The sequence below is a fragment of the Theobroma cacao genome, chromosome 9, assembly GCF_000208745.1.
Source record: "Theobroma cacao cultivar B97-61/B2 chromosome 9, Criollo_cocoa_genome_V2, whole genome shotgun sequence".
NCBI lineage: Eukaryota > Viridiplantae > Streptophyta > Magnoliopsida > Malvales > Malvaceae > Theobroma > Theobroma cacao.
This window is the reverse complement of record NC_030858.1, coordinates 33,739,411-33,758,232: the sequence shown is the minus strand read 5'-3', so window position 1 is coordinate 33,758,232 and position 18,822 is coordinate 33,739,411. Positions and strand designations below refer to the sequence as shown.

The following is an 18,822-nucleotide window of genomic DNA, read 5'->3' as shown; positions in this document are numbered from 1 at the left end:
GACATTAACTCTTTTTAAAGTAAATTAAAAACAAAATACAGTAATTAAATTAAAACCATTTAATTCAACTATTCAACATGTAATATAACTTAAATTAGAAAAACACGTAAAATGTTAAAATCCAAACTTAAAATTCAAAGATTTAGCTACTAAAAGCCCCAAAATATGTTAAAAATAATTTTATATAACAAAGATATCACACCCCCAAACTTAAGATTTCGCTAGTCCTTAAGCAAAAAAAAAAAGAAAAAACAAATGCAATAACTTAAACATGAAAACATTCAACAAGAGTTCAATTGCACCATGTCATTAATTCCCTTTAATATCTTCAAAAGTTACTCCATATTCATAACTCTAATCCACATACAAAATTCAAATCAATAATTAAATTTCATAAGTTTGCTTTTTATCTCTCTCTCCACTAATGTAGACTAATACTAAATTAAGGATCAATAGGACTTTACTCAGCTTTTAATGTATGGCTAAGGTCAAGTTGGGATACGGGATAATGTATAGATCAAATCACCCTAAGCACATAATCAATCCAAGATCTATTAAAAGATTTATTCTCCCTAACCTAGTGCACCCCATTTTTCAGCAAGACTTTTCTTTTGTTCATCACTTCATTTTTTTTTCTTCTGTTTTCTTTCTTCTTTTTTTTCTCTCAATTTCACACTCCCAAACTTATTTCTTTTATTAAGTATTGAAGTGAATACAATCATATTTTGAACTTTTCTTCATTTTTCATCTTTACTATCTCTTTTATTATTTAGGTCATAACATTCCTAAATTGATTTATGTACTTAAGAATGAGGGATGCAAGAATTATTGAAAATATTAATATAAAGGTTTAGGCTAAACATTAAGTGTTCAAACAAAGAAAAAATGTTATTAGGCTCAAAGGGGGAAACTAAGGATAATTTATGTAAAGGAAGGCTACAAAAAGTTTAATTGGTCCAAAAATGGCCTAAATCATCTTCTTAATTAAGTGTAGCCTAGAATTTTGCGTCGAGAGAGAATCAACAAAGTTCTAGAACCCAATACATAATTCAAAAATTCACATTCACATAAACCTTTTCTAAATATGTACAATAAATCTAAGTAAAACACATGGTGCTCAAAATGTAGAAATCTCATCTTAATGATGAAGCTTAACATAAAAATTTATATACCACTTAAACAATAGTCACATGTTTCAAAGAATGAAGATAGAATATAACTTGGTTCTCATCATTGGATAGGTAAATTAAAATAAATTGGTGCAATTAAATTTAACTCAAGTTTTTAAAACATGCATAAAATTAAAAAAATTTAACGAAAATAAATTGACCTAATATATCACAAAAAACTAATAACAATAAAACCCTCCCCAAACTTAAATTGCACATTGTTTTGAATGTGAAAAGTTAAAAGGAATAAGGAAAATAAACTCCTTTGTCAATGGTGACAGTGCATTGAAAGCTCTGGTTTTCTTTCTCGTTATCTTCATGCTTTCCAAACCTGCATACTCAACAAAACAAGCTAGTGGGGGGTTATAACTACTTATTTAAATAGAAAAACAAAAACTAACTAAAATAACAATGAAATTTAAAAGGATATAGCTTGGGTTACCTCTCAAAAAACGCTTCTTTATATTCACTAGCTTGACTATGATACCCCCTTATTGTTGTCTACTAAAGTAATTGAAGATCTTCGGTGATCTAATTCACCCCTCAAGAAATGCAAGAGATGCTGTCTGTTCATTTTGAATGTTCTAGTAGCTTTATTACAAATATCTATTACACCATAAGGATAGACCTTAACCACCTTGTATGGACTTGACCACTTTGATTTTTGTTTTTATGGAACAAGCTTGACTGATTTGGTCAGTAACACTTATTGTCCCACCATAAAATCAAGATTAACTGAAGATGGTGGATCATGTTCATCATAACACTATTTAGTTTTGAGTTGTGGTGGCAGTGGCTCTTATTCAAGAATTAATGTTTGCTTACTTGTAAGGTGTGGAGTAGGATTACCTTTACCTTTATTAGCTGAGTCCACTCTATAGCATTGAGCTGTGAAGGAAAGGTATCTAGGTGCATTGAAAATAGTCAATTCATCTACCTCATCTTCAACTCTAAAAGTTATTCTGCCTTCCCTTACATTAAGTAATGCGCCGACAGTGACTAAGAGTGGACGTCCCAATATGATCGAAACCTCTTGATGTTCCTCTATCTCAAGTACAAGGAAGTCCATCGGAATGTATAATTTCCCCACTTTAATCAAGACGTCCTCTATAATCTCAAAAAGCTACCTTATTGTCCTATCTTTGAGTTACAATTAAATTGTAGTGGGTTGAATCTCCTTCAGTCCAATCTCCTAGCAACAGACAAAGGAATAATTAAGACACCAATACCCAAATCAGACAAAGCCTTTGAAAAATTAACATTACTAATTAAGCAAGGGACGGGTCCTTAAGATTTGGTGGAAACGTATTCTGAATTATTGCATTGCATTCCTCAATGAGTGTAACTATCTTGAAATCCTCCAATTTCCTCTTTTTAATTAATATGTCTTTCAAAAACTTCACATATGACGGCTTTTGCTCTAGAGCTTCTACGAAAGGAATGTTAATGTAAAGCTTTTTGAATACTTTGAGAAATTTTTGGAAGTGCTTATCAAGCTTTTGGTTCTGAAGGCACTGGAGAAGGGTGGTGGTGGTAAAGTTGCCTTTGCTTCCTTCTCTTGAATTTGCTTGTCAGTTGTCCCAATCACTATTTCATTCTCAACAAGCTTATGTTGAAGATTAGCTTGCCTAACACTATTTTCAACCTTTTTTTCGCTCCTCAAGGTGGTTGCCATAACTTGTTCCGTACATTCTCTCCTTGGATTCACCTCTGTATTGCTAAGCAATGTTCCTTGAGGTTAATTGTTTAATAAATTAACAAGTTGACTAACTTCAGTCTCAAGGTTTCGAATTGATGCTACTTGACTTTTAATGAGAGCTGTTTAACTTTGTATAATGCTGTCATTCTGTGTCAATTATTACCTTAGCAAATCTTCCATGGCTGGTTTCTTTTCTTAGATAGGTGCTCTGACTTGCTGTTGCAATCCCAGAGGTGTATTTGGTCTTGAAGTGGAGGAAGATCCTTGATTATTAGCCCAAGACACATTTGGATGATTCTTCTACCTTAGGTTGTACGTGTTGAAATAAGGGTTATTTTGACATCTATTCTTCATAAATTGCACTGTGTCTGTTGAGTTTGGACACTGATGACTTACATGGTTATCTTCATAATATTCACAAGCCATAAAAGGACTTTGGGTGTAGTTAGTACCAAAAGATTCAAGAGTCTTAGCTAGAGCTGCTACTTGTGTAAATAATGCTGAAAAACATCTACATCATAAATTCTAGCTACTTTTCTATGCATTGATCTCTTTACTGGCCACTGGTAGTTATTTACAACCATCTCCTCCAACAAATCGTATGCCTTATCAATCGATTGAGCCATTAAAGCACCTCCTGCTGCAGTATCAATGGTGGTTGGAATATGCCCATTCAAACCATTGTGGAAAGCTTGCACCTGAAACCACTCTAAAAGTGTTAAAATTTTTGAAAATATAGGGCCTGGAAAGCAAGTATATTCTTATGCTTAATTTCATTAAATTTGTAATGAAAGTACATTTTGATAATAAGACGATGAGTTTGTTTTAAGTAAACATTCATTATTTAGTTATTAAGGTACCATGATTCTATTGAGATATTAAAATGCATTTGTATGAAGAGTCATACATGTGAGACATATATTTTAATTGAATCTAAAAATTGTTCACAACCATATAATAAAGCTGATCATTTTATTGTGTTAAGACTGTAGTGTTTAGATTACTTCCAACGAAATGAATGTGATTCACTTCAAGGGAATGATAAGTCTCAAATCATTGAAATATTTAACTTCAATTAATGACACTATAACATCAACTGGAATCATATGAGAATGAAATTTAAGTTTAAATGTTACTTAAATCTTGATCTCACACTTATGCATTTGCTTAAAATAGAACTGAAATCCTAATGGATAGTAGACTCGCTTTTAATCTCCTTATAATCTTTGATTTACCATGAGCATGATCATCATAAAGCGTTGACCTAGACTCCATATTTTGGGATTATAATCGAATTGAACATCTGAGAACATATATCCAAATAATGGAGTTCATAGCATTAAAATCACTTCTAGTGATTTTAGAAAAATTGGTGGTTAATCTGGGCTCAATGGATTGATGAATTAACTACTAATCACATTTAGATACTCAAATGATTAGATCTAGAGTATTGAATTACTAATTGGATAAAATTTGATATTAGGGGACAAAATTGATATAAAAAGTAAAACGATAATTTTACTTTTTGTCATTAGATGATTATGAGGGTTCACAATATAAAGTTTGCAATTGGACAACTAATAATTAATATCAAGTATTGAATTATTTCTTGTAATTATAGTTAATCGAAGAGTGCAACCATGAATCTATAATGGAGTGATTTCATGGTTGATAAGCTTGAATTATTTTTAAAGAGATTAAGAATAATTCTAAGTTTATTAAAGCTTGGAATATCTATGTCCAAATAGATACCTCATTTAGCTTCGTAGAATTCAACTTGTTTAAGTTGGAGTGCATGCTTTAATTTGATTAATTAAATTGTGTACAAAAATGGTAACTTTAACATGTTTGTCTTAATTTAGACAAGAAAACATGTTTGGTCTTAATTTAAGACAAGAAAAATATTTTTATCTTAATCTAGACAAGAAAACATATTTGTCTCAATTTAGACAAGATAAAATATTTTTGTCTTAATTAAAAATAAGAGTTGTCTTAAATTAAGATAATACTAGGAGGATTCTTGCAAAATGAATCTAGACATCCATGTTGATAAAAGGAGACTCCATGTTTGACTATCACTTTTTTATTTATTATTAATTCTTTTTAAATAAAAATAGATAATAACAAAATAAGAGTTATTATTCAATAAGAAGTTTTATTTTACCAATAACTCTAAATGATAATTAAAGAATTAAATTATTTATTTTTTAATTTTAATTTTGATAATTATGGAGCATATTTGATGCTTCCATAACTCTAAATGGATGGTCAAGATCGATTCAAAGGTGTTTGATTTTTTATTAAAAGTTTAAGGTAAGAGTTTTAATAAAAAGAGAAGAGATTGGAAGAAAAGAAACGTACGTATTTTTTAAAAAAAGAGTTTCAGCCATCACTTCTCTCCTTCTTTTCCAAACTTTGCCATATTTTTCTTCCTTTTTTCCATTCTTGGTTGAATTTTTTGAAAGAAAAGTAGTCATTAATTTTAAGAAGAAAAGAAAGTCAAAATCAGTTGCCATCTTGTAGTCTAGCATCCTACACCTTGTCCACTCAAGGTTCAAGTTGAAAGCATTCTTGAAGAATAAATGGTAAACTTGTTTGGTCGATAAATCATTTATTGGTGTGGTGGTGTCCAAAAATAAGAATGTCAAAATAAAAGGTATGTTTTCTTTTATTTAATAGATTATTATTTTTTTAAGATGTGATTATGTTACTTGTAATAAGAAGATGTGTGTTTTCGCTTGTGTAATTGAATTGCTTGCTTTCTTTATAAAAGAAATTTTTACAATCCATTATTTACACAATCACATCAATCCACTACGATCCAAATTCCAACAGGAAGACCATGATGAGAACATCTCTAAAGTAATTCTTTGTATCTTTCCCAAGCCTTATACAATGATTCAAAATCTTGCAGCATGAACAATGTAATATCATTCTTCATTTTCAATATCTTCGTCGAAGGAAAGAACTTGGTAAGGAATGTTTTAGCAAGATCATCCCATATTGTTATTGAGCTAGTGGGGAGCGCATTTAGCCATGCTTTTGCTTTATCTCTTAATGAAAAAGGAAAAAGCCTCAAACGAATTGCATCATCAGTGACACCATTGTGTTTGAACATATTACAAATTTCTAAGAAGTTTGATATATGGTCATTTGGATCATCATTTGGAAGGCCCCTATACTGGACTAAGGTTTGAATCATGGTGATGATAGCCAGTGTGATCTCGAAATTGTTTACTTAAATAGTTGGCCTTCGAATGCTCAATGAAATTCCTTGCACCAATAGGACAGCATAATCCCTTAAGTAACGATTTTTAGCTCCTACATGCTCTTTGATTTGTTGTTCACCTTATTGATCAGCCATTGTATTTATCGGGGTGAAACCTCATTGATTTTCTCGTTGAAGTCTTCAAAATGTTCTCTTAATCTCTAGATCACAAAGGATAATTTCCAAGCTTTTTGCTCTTATCAAACAATGACTAAACACACCTACAAAACAAAGAAATAAAGCTTAAATTACGATTAATTTGTGAAATTTTAATATTAGTAAATAATAAAGAAAACAAAATCCTTGGCAACGATGCCAAAAACTTGTTGTCAATTTTACACATGTAAGTATACGTATCGAACAAGTAATATAGATAGTAAGTCCAGATTATTGTTCCCACAAGGATTTGTTTCTAAAGTTTCACTAAGTACTAAAATTATATAACAAATTAATCTTAATTAAGCAATCTAAAATGTAAAAAGCTAATCAAAAACAAAATTTAAAAGAAATACTAAATTAACCAATAGAAATTAAATATATTGAAAAAAGTAGTAGATTGAAAACCTAGGATCATGGATTCATTCAACACTTCATCTGATACCAGTTTTTCTTGTTATTTATCTTTCTTGGGTGGTTTTACTAATCATAAATCCAAAGCTATGGACAAGTCTCTATTGAGATGCTTGTACAAATACCTAACTTATTTAGTTCACTATATGTCTATAGGAATCAATCACATTAAGTTCATTAAGCAAGTGTCTTAATTTGGCTATATATGACAATTGGTGTATGTCTACTCAAATTGCAAATCAGATCATTTAAGTGATGTGAACATATACTATTCAAATCTTAGGCCAACCTAAAATCTCTCTGTCTAGTTTCAATTAGATTTACAAGTCAATTAATTATTGATTAGGCAATTAAAGGCATTAAAAACATATTTAAATAAGTAAAACAATACCCATTCATGATAAAAAATAGAAAAATAAGTATTTAAACTACATGTTGAAATCCACCATAATCCTAGATAAGAAAATTTGTTCATAATATCTAAATAAAACACTATCTAAAAGATATTTAACAATGAATTCAAAACAATAAAAATAAGAATAACATGAGAGAGAAATAAACTAATGTCAAAGCCGAGTTGATCTCGAATTTCTTGCAATTGCCCCTGAATTCTTCCTTGATTCTTAGATCCAATTCTCTAGAAAATTTGTTGCCATCTCTTCTCTTGAATGCTCTCAAAAAAAGCTCTTAAATATGTGCAAAGTGCCTTATTTCCAATTTTTCATCAAAGTTTTAATTTTGGAAATCAGGGTAGTGTCACGGTGCTGTGATAAGCCTTGGTAGCCCTGCGATGCTTCTTTTTTTACGTCATGGCAGTGTGATCTCAGCCTCTAGTATGGTGCACCTTTCCAACTTAGTGCCACGGCCATGATTCTCCTAACGTTGCAGCAATAGTTTCTTTAGCGCCGCGGCCTTAGTCACCACGCTACCTTATGTGTAGAACTACATTTGTCTATCAAATTTGAATGTGATTTTCACCTTGATCTACTCAGAACTAGGTGAAGTGATAAATACAAAAGTTATAGCCCATTCTCTTAACTTTCCAATGAATTAAAAATCGCATCAATTAGGCTTTTGTAACTTAAGTTATCTTTAAATTACTACAACATATACAAGTGACACCTTTACCATAGTTATACTATCTTAACTTAATTTCACCTTGCTCATCACATATCCTGCACAAAACCATGAAAGACATCAACATTAACTCTTCTTAAAGTAAATTAAAAACAAAATAAAGTAAAATTAAACTAAAACCACTTAATTTAACTATTCAACATGTAATATAACTTATATTAGAAAAACACCTAAAATGTTAAAATCCGTACCTAAAACTCAAAGTTCTAGCTACTAAAGTCCCCAAAATGTGTTAAAAATAACTCTATATAATAGAGTTATCAATATTTATTTTGTAACAAATGAAAAATACTATACTTTGAGTAATTTGAAAATACATTTTGTTTTGGATTTTATGTCTTTTATGGTTAAGCAAAATAACGAGCTATTAATGAAAAAATGATATCTATTTTGTAACAAATAGAAAATACTATACATTGGGTAATTTGAAAATACATTTTGTTTTGGATTTTATATCTTTTTATGGATAAGCAAAAGAACAAGCTACTAATGGAAAGTTATGAACCTCATCCATTCCCTAAAATGAATGCGGCATTATTTATTAATTATGATCGTAGACGTGGAAAAGCTAACCATAATTATTACAATTGTGGTAATTACACTAATCACTATTCTAATAATAAGAAAACTTTTAACCACCAGTAGTGAATGAATATTTTTAAAAATAAAGAGTGGATAATAGTGAAAAGATATAACAAAAGACAAAAGTGGATAGAATAAAAAGAATATAGAAAATGTCTGTTATCGAGTGGGATGAAAGGCTATTGGTCACGTACTTGTTGTATGCCAAAATATTTTATTGAACTTTATCAAGCATCATTCAAAGCTAAAAGAAAAAAAGAATATCGAAAAATTTTTTTGCTTAAGATGATTTTAACCACGGTCAAGTTGATACAACACATTTAGATATTGTTGTTTTTCTTGTCCATCTTAAAGAAGGAATTGATCATGTAATTAGTGATTAAAATATCCAAGTATAAAATTTCTTAAATAATTTTTTGGTATGTTTTAATATAACTTTATCATGAAGATTTTTTTATATGTTCTTATTATATTTAAATGATATGTTTTTATTTGTTTTAATTAGTAAATTATATATCTAATGTTATATTATGTTAACTTGTAAAGTATAGAAGGTATAATCGACCATTTAAGCTCTATAATCGACCCTGTGGCAAGATGGATGAAAAATCACGAAGATATGAAGCCATAGTCGATCCTAGTCGACCTTGAGGCAGAATAAATGCAAGAATCAAGGATTTGAGAAGCCATAGTCGATCCTCCAAGCTTTGATGTAAAAAATACAAGCTTTCTAAAAGTGGATTGACTAGAAACTTTTATACCCGACTATAGATGATTGTTAGACACAAACGGTTAGTTTCTTGCTTTAATCACCTTTAACGGTTTCTAGACTTCTTTAACTATAAAAAAAACCAATTTAAAGCATTTCAAAGTGAGGAAGAAGAAAAAAAAGGGCCAAACTCTTGAAGATCGTGGTCTTGAAAAGAAAAAAGAGAAAACCAAGCAAAACCAAGCCTACTTGAGTTAAACCTTCTTTATGCTTACACTTAAATCTTTATACCCAATATTAGGCATTTTCCCTCCATTGTACCCACTTAGCAAATTTATCTTTGAGAGGCATTATTGCTATTCCTTGTAAAGGTTCTAACTTAGCTTTGAAAAGTTAGTGAGAGTTATGGTTGCTCCCGTAAAAGGCCATTGTAAGGGTTTGTGGTTGAGCCTAGTAAAAATCATTGTGAGGTTTTAATGCTTGATTCTGTTAAAAAGCACGTTTTCTTGAGTGGATTGAAAACTCCTTAACTTGCTAAAGAAGAAGATACAAGCATTTGAGAAAGCCAAACCTCTATAAAATTCTTATGTTTTCATTTTCATTTTTACTTTAACTTGTTTCATTACATTTCAAGAAACCCATTTCATAAATTTATTGGGTTTTGATTTATTCTCTTCACATATTGATTTGGTTCCTTACTAAGTCTTTTTCAACCATCACTACTTGCCTAATTCTTGTTAAAATGATTTCTTGAAATATTCGTCTTGAGTTACATTTGTTTGTTTTTATTTGAAGGATTTCAAAAGTAATCTTTTGTTTGTGCTTGATTGAGTAGTTTTCTAAAAGATTTACATATGTGTCAAAACACTCATTGGAACCTTCTCTACAAGCTTTGAAAACAAATTTTCTAATCTATGATCAATTAGTATTTCTTTATAGTCGACTGAAACGTCACTCACATTTTTCAAAAAGTTAATCACTAGTCTAGGATTGACTATAGATTTATTAAAGTCGACTATATCTTCTTGTTCGTCATATTGCTAAAATTTTATAAGTCTAATTCACTATTTTCTTGGACATTTTTGTCGCTTATTCTTGGACATTTTTGTCGCTTATTCATTGAGCTAACATTTCTAACAAAAAAGATAATTCATTTGTAAAGCAAATCAGTTGCCAAATGTATTTATTGACCTAAAAAGAATAATTAAATCTCATATATCAATTGCAAAAGCTTTTATTAGAATTGATGTCCTTATAAGACAAGACACACCAAAAGCGTGGGAAACTAATCGGTTCCAAATATAAAATTTTCGAAAATGAAAAGAAGCAAATTTATAAGATGGCCAGAAAGAGAAAACTAAAACTCTAAAAGAGATCTTTGAAATAATTGATAAAAGTTTAGAAGAAATTCAAGTATTTGAAATCATTGAAAATAAAGAAATCTCAATAAATTATGTAATAATGAGAAAATATGGAACCAGAATGAAATAGACATCGACGGTATTTTTGCATATAATGTAGCACTCAATATTATGAAAAAAAATGAGGATCTTGAACCCACATCTGTTGAATAATGTAGACATAGAAATAATATATGTGAAAAGACATAATCAAGATAGAATTAAATTCACTTGTAAAATGTGAAGTTTTTGGACTTGTAGTTCAAACATCAAATGATGTAATATCAGTGAGATATAAATGTGGTATTTGTGTAAAAACGATATGAGAAAAGAGAGATTATGAGATATAAAGCACAACTTGTCACACAATGTTTTACTTAAAGACCTGGTATTGATTATGAAGAGATATTATTTTGTGGTGAATGCAATTACAATTCTATATTTAATTAATTTGGCAATATATGAAAAGATTGAAATGCGTCTAATGAATGTAGCTACAACCTACTTATATGATTCACTTGATATCGCTATTTATATGAAAATTCCTGAAGGATTTAAGTTAGCTGAAACACATAATTCTTAGAAAATTTATTCGATTAAATTAATAAATGTGTATATGGATTAAAGCAATCCAAGCGTATGTGATATAATCGACTTAGTGAATATTTGTTAAAAAAATTATATAAAAATGATCTTATATGCCTATGTGTTTTATAAAAAGATTTAGATACAAATTTATCATAACTGCTATTTATGTTGATAACTTAAATATTATTGAAACTCTTGTAGAGTTATCAAAAGCCAGGGGTTACTTAAAAAAAGAATTTGAGATAAAAGACCTTGCGAAAACAAAGTTTTGTTTGAGTTTTTAGATTGAACACTTGACAAATGAACATTTTGTCCATCAATCAAATGCAAAAGTGCTAAAACGATTCTATATAGACAAAGTATATCCATTTATTTCACCAATGGTTGTAAGGTCACTAGATGTAAAAAATAGACCCTTTCCAATCTCGTAAAGATGATGAAGAACTTTTTAGTCCTGAAGTACCATATCTTAAAGCAGTTGAAGTACTAATGTATCTTGCTAACAATACACGACCTGATATATCATTTGTTGTAAATTTATTAGCAAGATATAGTTCTTCTTCAAGTCAATGAGATGAGAATAGAATTGAACATATACTTCGATATCTTCAAGGAATAATAGACATATGCTTATATTACTCAAATGTATTCAAATCATATTTAATTGGTTGTGTGGATCCAGGATATTTATTTGATCCACACAAAGCTCGATTTCAAGCAGGTTACTTTTTTACATGTGAAGATATGACTATTTCATAGTGTTTTGTAAAACAAACTATAGTTGCTACTTCTTTTAACCATGTAGAAATTTTAGCAATTCATGAGGCAAGTTGTGAATGTGTTTGGTTAAGATCAGTAACTCAACATATTCGATAAATATATGGCTTGTCCACCAAGAAAGAAATTCCAACAACGTTATATGAGGATAACACTGTTTGCATAGTGCAGATAAAAGAATGATACATTAAAGGTGATAGGACAAAACATATTTCGTCAAAATTCTTCTTAACTCATGATCTCCAAGATAAGCGATATATTAGTGTTTAGCAAATTTGTTCCAGTGACAATTTAATAGATTTATACACTAAAATCATTCCCACTGCAATATTTAGAAAGTTTGTACAAAAGATTAGAATACGCCATTTTAAAGATCTTAAATAATACAGTCATTGCGAGGAGTAAAAAACGCATTATACTCTTTTCTTCACCAAGATTTTTCCCACTATTTTCTTGATAAGGTTTTTAATAAGATAGTATTTTAAAAGCGTATTTTGAAAAGAATTATGTATTCTTTTTCTTTTACTCAGAATCTTTTTCCATGAGGTTTTAACAAAGTATATTTCTAATACAATAGACATTCAAGAGGAGTATTATAAATATATATGTGAATGTCTATTATGTTATAATCCAAGAAGTTCAGATTAAGTCAAAAAACGTAATAGGCTAGACACAAGAAGTGTAATTTGATTTAAATTCTTATATTTGATTATGTATATCTAGATTTGGATATAAATTAAATTAGATTAAGATTAGGATTTAAGAGGTTATTAGCCTATAAATAGGTCTCTTATTTTACTTGTAAATACACTCTCAAATAAGATTTTTTTACTTGAATAAAATCTTCTTACTCCCTCTAATTACTTTTTTCCATAGTTACTTCCTTTAAGTTATATTTCATAATATTTTCATATTTGTAAATTGTTGTCGACTAATATCTAATGGTAATGAAAAGTTATGAGAATCAGCATCGCATTTTGAAAAAAGAGGGGTCAAAGTATACTTTAGAAGTTTATTATGGGGGGTTTTGTATTTTACCGCCTTAATTATAGTGATATTTGAATCTTTACATTCTCATTCCAAATTTGAAAAGGAAAGGTTTTGTATATATATCCCCATTGCACCGTAGGCAACCCAAAATTAATGTATATAATAATTAGTACCTATATGATCATCCAATATCAACCATTTCTTCACATGCAGTATGCTTGTTTTTCCTTGAAAGATGTTGAGACATGAGAATGATTAGACTATCCTTTTTTAAGTTTAACGATAACCTTATAGCATCTTATATACCCGAGATTCAATATTATTCTTCTAGTCAAGCTAAGATTTATGCCGAGCGAAAATAATGAATGAAAGGAGAGTGTACGTCAAGATCTTAAGCACTGCCCCAATCTAGCTAGTGCCAAAATACTGCAACGTATATATCGCGGTAAGAAAGCTGATCGGCATATCAAAGCGTAATCCATTTCCCTCTTAGTATGAAGAGCCAACAAGGCAAGGAGGAGCCCACTTTATCCACATAACTACAACGTGGCTCAAAACTATTGAGCAATTACCCACCCCATGCAATCTTTCTCTTCCACAAAATCTTCATCTCATTTCAAACAAACTAAACCCCACTCCTTCACAATCTTACATCCACCACCACAACCCTCCCTACTTGTATTTTCAGTCATTACCAATCTGCCACTTGCCCTAAACCATTACATCGAAAATGGCAGCTACATTTGCGAGCCCATCAACCGTCGTCGGCCTTCGCAGCACCACCTTGCTATCAACCCCAGCAAAGAAAGCATTCCTCTCTTCAGGTACACCAGCTTATAGACATTATTACAACATTTTTGTCAAAATTAAGTTAATTGTCTACTTTGTTACCATGACCTGTTCGTTTTTAAATTAACCAGTATCTTATATTTGGGAAAGGAGAAGTTAAACTTTGCTCTTTGACCTAATTATGCTTCGAATTGTTATTAATCTATGATCGTGCAAGCAATATTTGTCATGTCAAGCAAGTCTAAAAACTCTATTTAGCACTAAATACTTATATACACTAGTTAGAATGAGCATTTTAAGAAGACATTTTCCTGAGGTTGTTGATTTATTTCTGGGTGTATGATTTCAGGCTTTCTGAAATCCCGGGTGGCGGCTAGGAACCCTTTGATGCTGGCTGGTGCTTCAGGGGGCAAGTTCACATGGTAAGTTTTGATCATTTGATAATCTAATTGAATGTTGAATGATTTGTTAATTTTGATAAATTTGGGTCTGATTGAATCATGGAAGCTTTGAGAGAGACTGGCTGCGTACGGACTTCAACGTGATAGGATTTGGGCTGATTGGGTGGTTAGCTCCATCGAGCATACCAGCAATCAATGGGAAGAGCTTGACAGGGCTTTTCTTTGAGAGCATTGGAGCTGAGCTCGCTCACTTCCCTTCACCTCCTCCTCTTACTTCTCAGTTTTGGTAAGTACTAAGCACTAGGATGATATCACACAATTTCTAGCTACAAAATTTTGAGGTGATCTGAGGAAGGTTTTTCGTTAATGATGATTTGAGCTTCTTTACTGTGTTAGCCCATAAAGCATTCAATACCCAAAATAAAAAGACAACGAAATTACATATTCTGCTATGAAGAGGAAATACCTAGCCCATTGAATTTTGAAGCCCAACATGTAGCCCACTGTAGCAAATTACAAAAATAAAAGATTAGGTCCCACCGAGATTTGAACTCGGGTTACTGGATTCAGAGTCCAATGTCCTGACCACTAGACCATGGGACCTCTTTGCTCACATGATTCGTATTTAGGCTATTCATGCTTTACTCCATCCTGGTAGCAAATATTAGAGCATTCTTAAGAACCTTTTTCTTAAGAACATTTTTCTTAAGAACCATAATTCTTAAGAACCTTTGATCTATGTATTGATAATTTTAATAATTATTAATGAGCAAAAGAAGGCAACTTAAATTTAACCTATCCATTATTACCTCTTTTAAAGCCTAAAATTCCAATATTTCCTATCCTTTTAAACTTCTTACATATATTCAAAAATGAAAAATTGAAGATGACCAAGTTTTCGAAAAGAGAAACAAAATTTCTTTTACAATTACCTAATAGTGTAAACTATGGAAAAGTATATTCTTGAGTGATCTTTCTCTTCTTGTTGGTCAATAAATCTAGCTATGTCTAATTTAAACTATGATTGTTCTTTTGATGACCAGGTTGTGGCTGGTATTATGGCACATAGGATTGTTCCTCTGTCTTACTTTCGGACAAATTGGATTCAAGGGAAGGACTGAGGATTACTTTTAAATTCTATGTAATCTGTTTATGAATCATATTCGGTTTTCTTTGAACTCCTTTTCTTCCCTTTCCTTTCTCCTTGTTCAAAAGTATCATTCTCTTTGCTTTCTTCCATTCTGCAGCTATATCCTACTTGTATGTACGTTTCCTTTATTTCCTTTCAATGAAAAAGAAGGATTCTCCCAACCAAAACAACTCTTGCTTCTTTTGACTTTGGGAAGAATATAGGGTTTTCCCCTTTTTCCTTTTATCAATAAAGATTTCCCCTTTCTTTTTTTGTTATAAATTAATATATGGATTCGGTCGTAAAAATATTTAATTCAAAGATAAGTCGAATTTAATTCTTGGATTCATGTTTATCATTTTAATTGATAAATTAGGGATTTTAAAATTTTATTGCAGACCGTCCTTAGCATCTCCCTTTTTTGCTCTGTTTTTTTGATTAAATATCAGTAAAAAGTAGCCGTTGAATCCCCCATCCTGAATGCCACTCCAAACGTACCAGCAGACCTTGAATACAGAGCGACTTGCCTCCAATAAAAAGGCCACTTGACACAGCCATACGCCATCGACATCTTTCAAAAATAAGAAAACACCTATACGCCATTGACGTGGGCCTTTGGTTCTTAAATTTCGCGGCCAACTACACGGTTTAAACATAAATGTGTCAACTGTTTACGTTAACAAGCCTTTGGACCAAAAACATTAAAAGAAAGAGCATGCACTATTTACGCCATCGCCACCCCCCCTTTAACAAGCCTTTATGCACTCACCCCTTCTCTTTCATCATATGACGGTCTCCATCTAAACACTGCGTTTCATTCACGGTTCATCCATATGGACAAATTTCCTGCATGGGTGCTTTTAGGGTACACTAATCTTTTTTTTTCCCCCCAAATCTATTAAGATTTCACCTATATATTGTTGACAAATTTATTTACAAAAGTTTAGTTGATATACTTATATTACAGTCAAGTAGCTGAGGTTAGTGTAGGTTTTATTGATGTCAGGAGAGTAGGATGAGCAGCAACTTCAAGCTTAATTAATTGGGACCTTCAAAAAGCTACATAAGGACATCCAAAGTTTTATTTGTTATTTTTCATAGCCATGCAAAAACGCAAGCTCCTTTGACAACGTTAGGAAACGAACTGTTTCATGGTCCCGACCAAGTATTTTATTTGAGCGCACAGTTATTATCCTTTTTTGAACTTCAAGAGATTTTATTCGGTTAGATTAATATGTACACAATGCATTCAAGTTTTAGCATTATCGTTTATCATTAAATATATGTCGTACAATTCAAATTTAAGATTTTTATCTAAATTTGATACTTATCATAATTATTACTAAATCATCACACTTGTTTACGTACTTTTAATTATTGTTAATTATTATTATTAGAATTCACTACTTCAACCTCCTACAGACAATGTTCAACATTGAAATGTTTTTTGCCAATCTATGGGCAATATTTGGAATATTGAAATATTGATGCATTATACCATTGTCTTCTCCAAACAAATCAAAAGATTAAAAAAATTATTAGTTCAATAAGATTACCATTTTAAGATACTAAAATTAGTTTTATGACAAAGAGATTCTTATTTTTCTCTTTTAAAATTATTTTTATGGTATGAAATTTTAATTATAGTGATTTTAATAAACATGTTTTTAACATAGAATGTAGAGTGATTTCAAACAGATCATTGCTAGATATATTCCCTCCTTAGCATACATTTTCTTAAATTTACTTTAAAAGAATTATATGTAAGTAAATAAATACATTTGGAATATATTAAATATTAAATATATTTTTAATCAAAAGAAAATGAATTTAGAAATAATCAAAATAATTATGTCTCAAAGCACTCGTCATCCTTAAAATAATTAACTGTACTTACCTTAGTATGGTTTCAATTTTTTCACAAGACACCTTACGATTTTTTTTTTTCAATTAGCAACCTATGATATCTTTTTTTTTTCTCAATTAGTATTTTGTTAATTAGGGAAAGACATCATTGGGGGTTATTAAAAGAAAAAAGAAATCAAGAGTATCATGTGATAATGGGCTACATGTCAATCTAACTTATCATCGCATATCCACCCTCAAACCAATCGAAACTTGGCAAATGTCAACACCATAATTGGCAGGTTCAATCTAATATTATGGCATTGATATGGTAACAGGGGGCCGCATTCTCCCCAGTGAGATTTTTCAGAAGCGTGAATTGTCAAAATTTTCATGTGATAAAGACCAAGAACTAGACCCAAAATTTTTCCAAGTGGGATGGATGATCAGAAGGAAAGGAAAGGAAAGCAAAGGACCAATGCCACTTATGAAGATCAGCCGACGCACCCTGAAAAGGTCCTATGATCACAAACACCATGGTGATTCATGGACCACCCCTCCTGTTTTTAACCCAAGTTTGTGATTTTATCAGAGAGGCTTACTACGTTGCCAAAAATAGTGGGACCCCCCCCCCAAATTTGAAATATTTATATATTGGAGTCCAAGAGAAACAGCTGGGAAGGAAAATCCCATACGATTTGAGCCGTTAGTGGGTCCCCACCTCATGGCCTCACCCTCCATTAAATTTTTTTCCCTTATTATATTTTCCTTTCCTTTGCTTTGCTTGTGGGAAGATACTGGTTAATTGATTGATTGATTGACTGATAAAGTTAGGGATGTACTGCCACTAATTGTATGGTCCACAATTATTACTCTGTACTTTTTCCCTAATTCCCTTATTTGTAAACTACCCCTTGCCTCATGTGCAAATTATCTGCTCAGCCCCTCCTAGTTTTTCCCCTTTCCAATACAGTATATGCCTTTTAGGTTGTTTGAAATCTCAACAGGTTCTCATTCAAAAAGGAAAAAGGAGCTTCCTTTTCTTTTACATCTGGAGGATACATGCTCGAAGAGAACACAATCCTCTCTCATCTAAGATACTTTTATTATTTCGACCATCAAAATATTCGATCGTGGCACATCCGTAAGAGATCGTTTGCTCTGACTTAAATAAAATTAAACAATAATTGAATTATATAAAATATTTTGTAAAATATTCTATTATTTCTCCACAGAATATTTTTTTCATCATTAAATTTTATTTTTGAATTAAAGTAAAAAAATACAACAATAGAATTAGACTAATTCAAAATTAAATAATAAACTTGATTCATTATTTTAAATATAAACTTAATGCATACCTTACTGCTCTAATTAGTGAAAGTAACCCATTAAGCAATAATTAGAAGAAAATAATCAAATTAATAGTTGATGGTAATATTTTAGCAAATTATGTATTTTCAATAGATTGGTGAATGATAGATGAGACAGGGTATCATAATTGCACAATGGGAGAGGTGACATTAACGAAGAAGCTAATAAGTTAAAACATTGAGAAGTAAAATGGGTAAAGGAGCAAAATTTATGGTGAAAACAGAGGGAATGAGATTTGGGGGGCGGAGGCAGACAAAATAAATACAGAGAATCGAGTCAAGATACTGACCGTTCGTTTACACATGCACGTCCCTGATTGAATGCACCCTATCTCACGTGTACGCCACGTCGTCCCTTCTCGTCTTTTAATCAACCCAACTCTCTAATAATCTCTT

The 18,822-nt window shown here is 31.0% G+C and overlaps 1 protein-coding gene and 1 non-coding gene across 2 annotated transcripts; one reads left to right on the top strand and one right to left on the bottom strand.

The window, feature by feature from the left end:
* On the top strand, positions 13,353 to 15,454 carry LOC18590265 (photosystem I subunit O). Its single transcript, XM_007015684.2, has 4 exons — positions 13,353 to 13,713; positions 14,028 to 14,100; positions 14,186 to 14,365; positions 15,123 to 15,454. Exons 1-4 carry the CDS (start codon positions 13,620 to 13,622, stop codon positions 15,211 to 15,213), a joined length of 438 nt encoding a protein of 145 aa, XP_007015746.2. The 5' UTR covers positions 13,353 to 13,619; the 3' UTR covers positions 15,214 to 15,454.
* TRNAQ-CUG lies at positions 14,611 to 14,682 on the bottom strand. Its single transcript has one exon. It is a non-coding gene; the product is annotated as a tRNA-Gln (tRNA).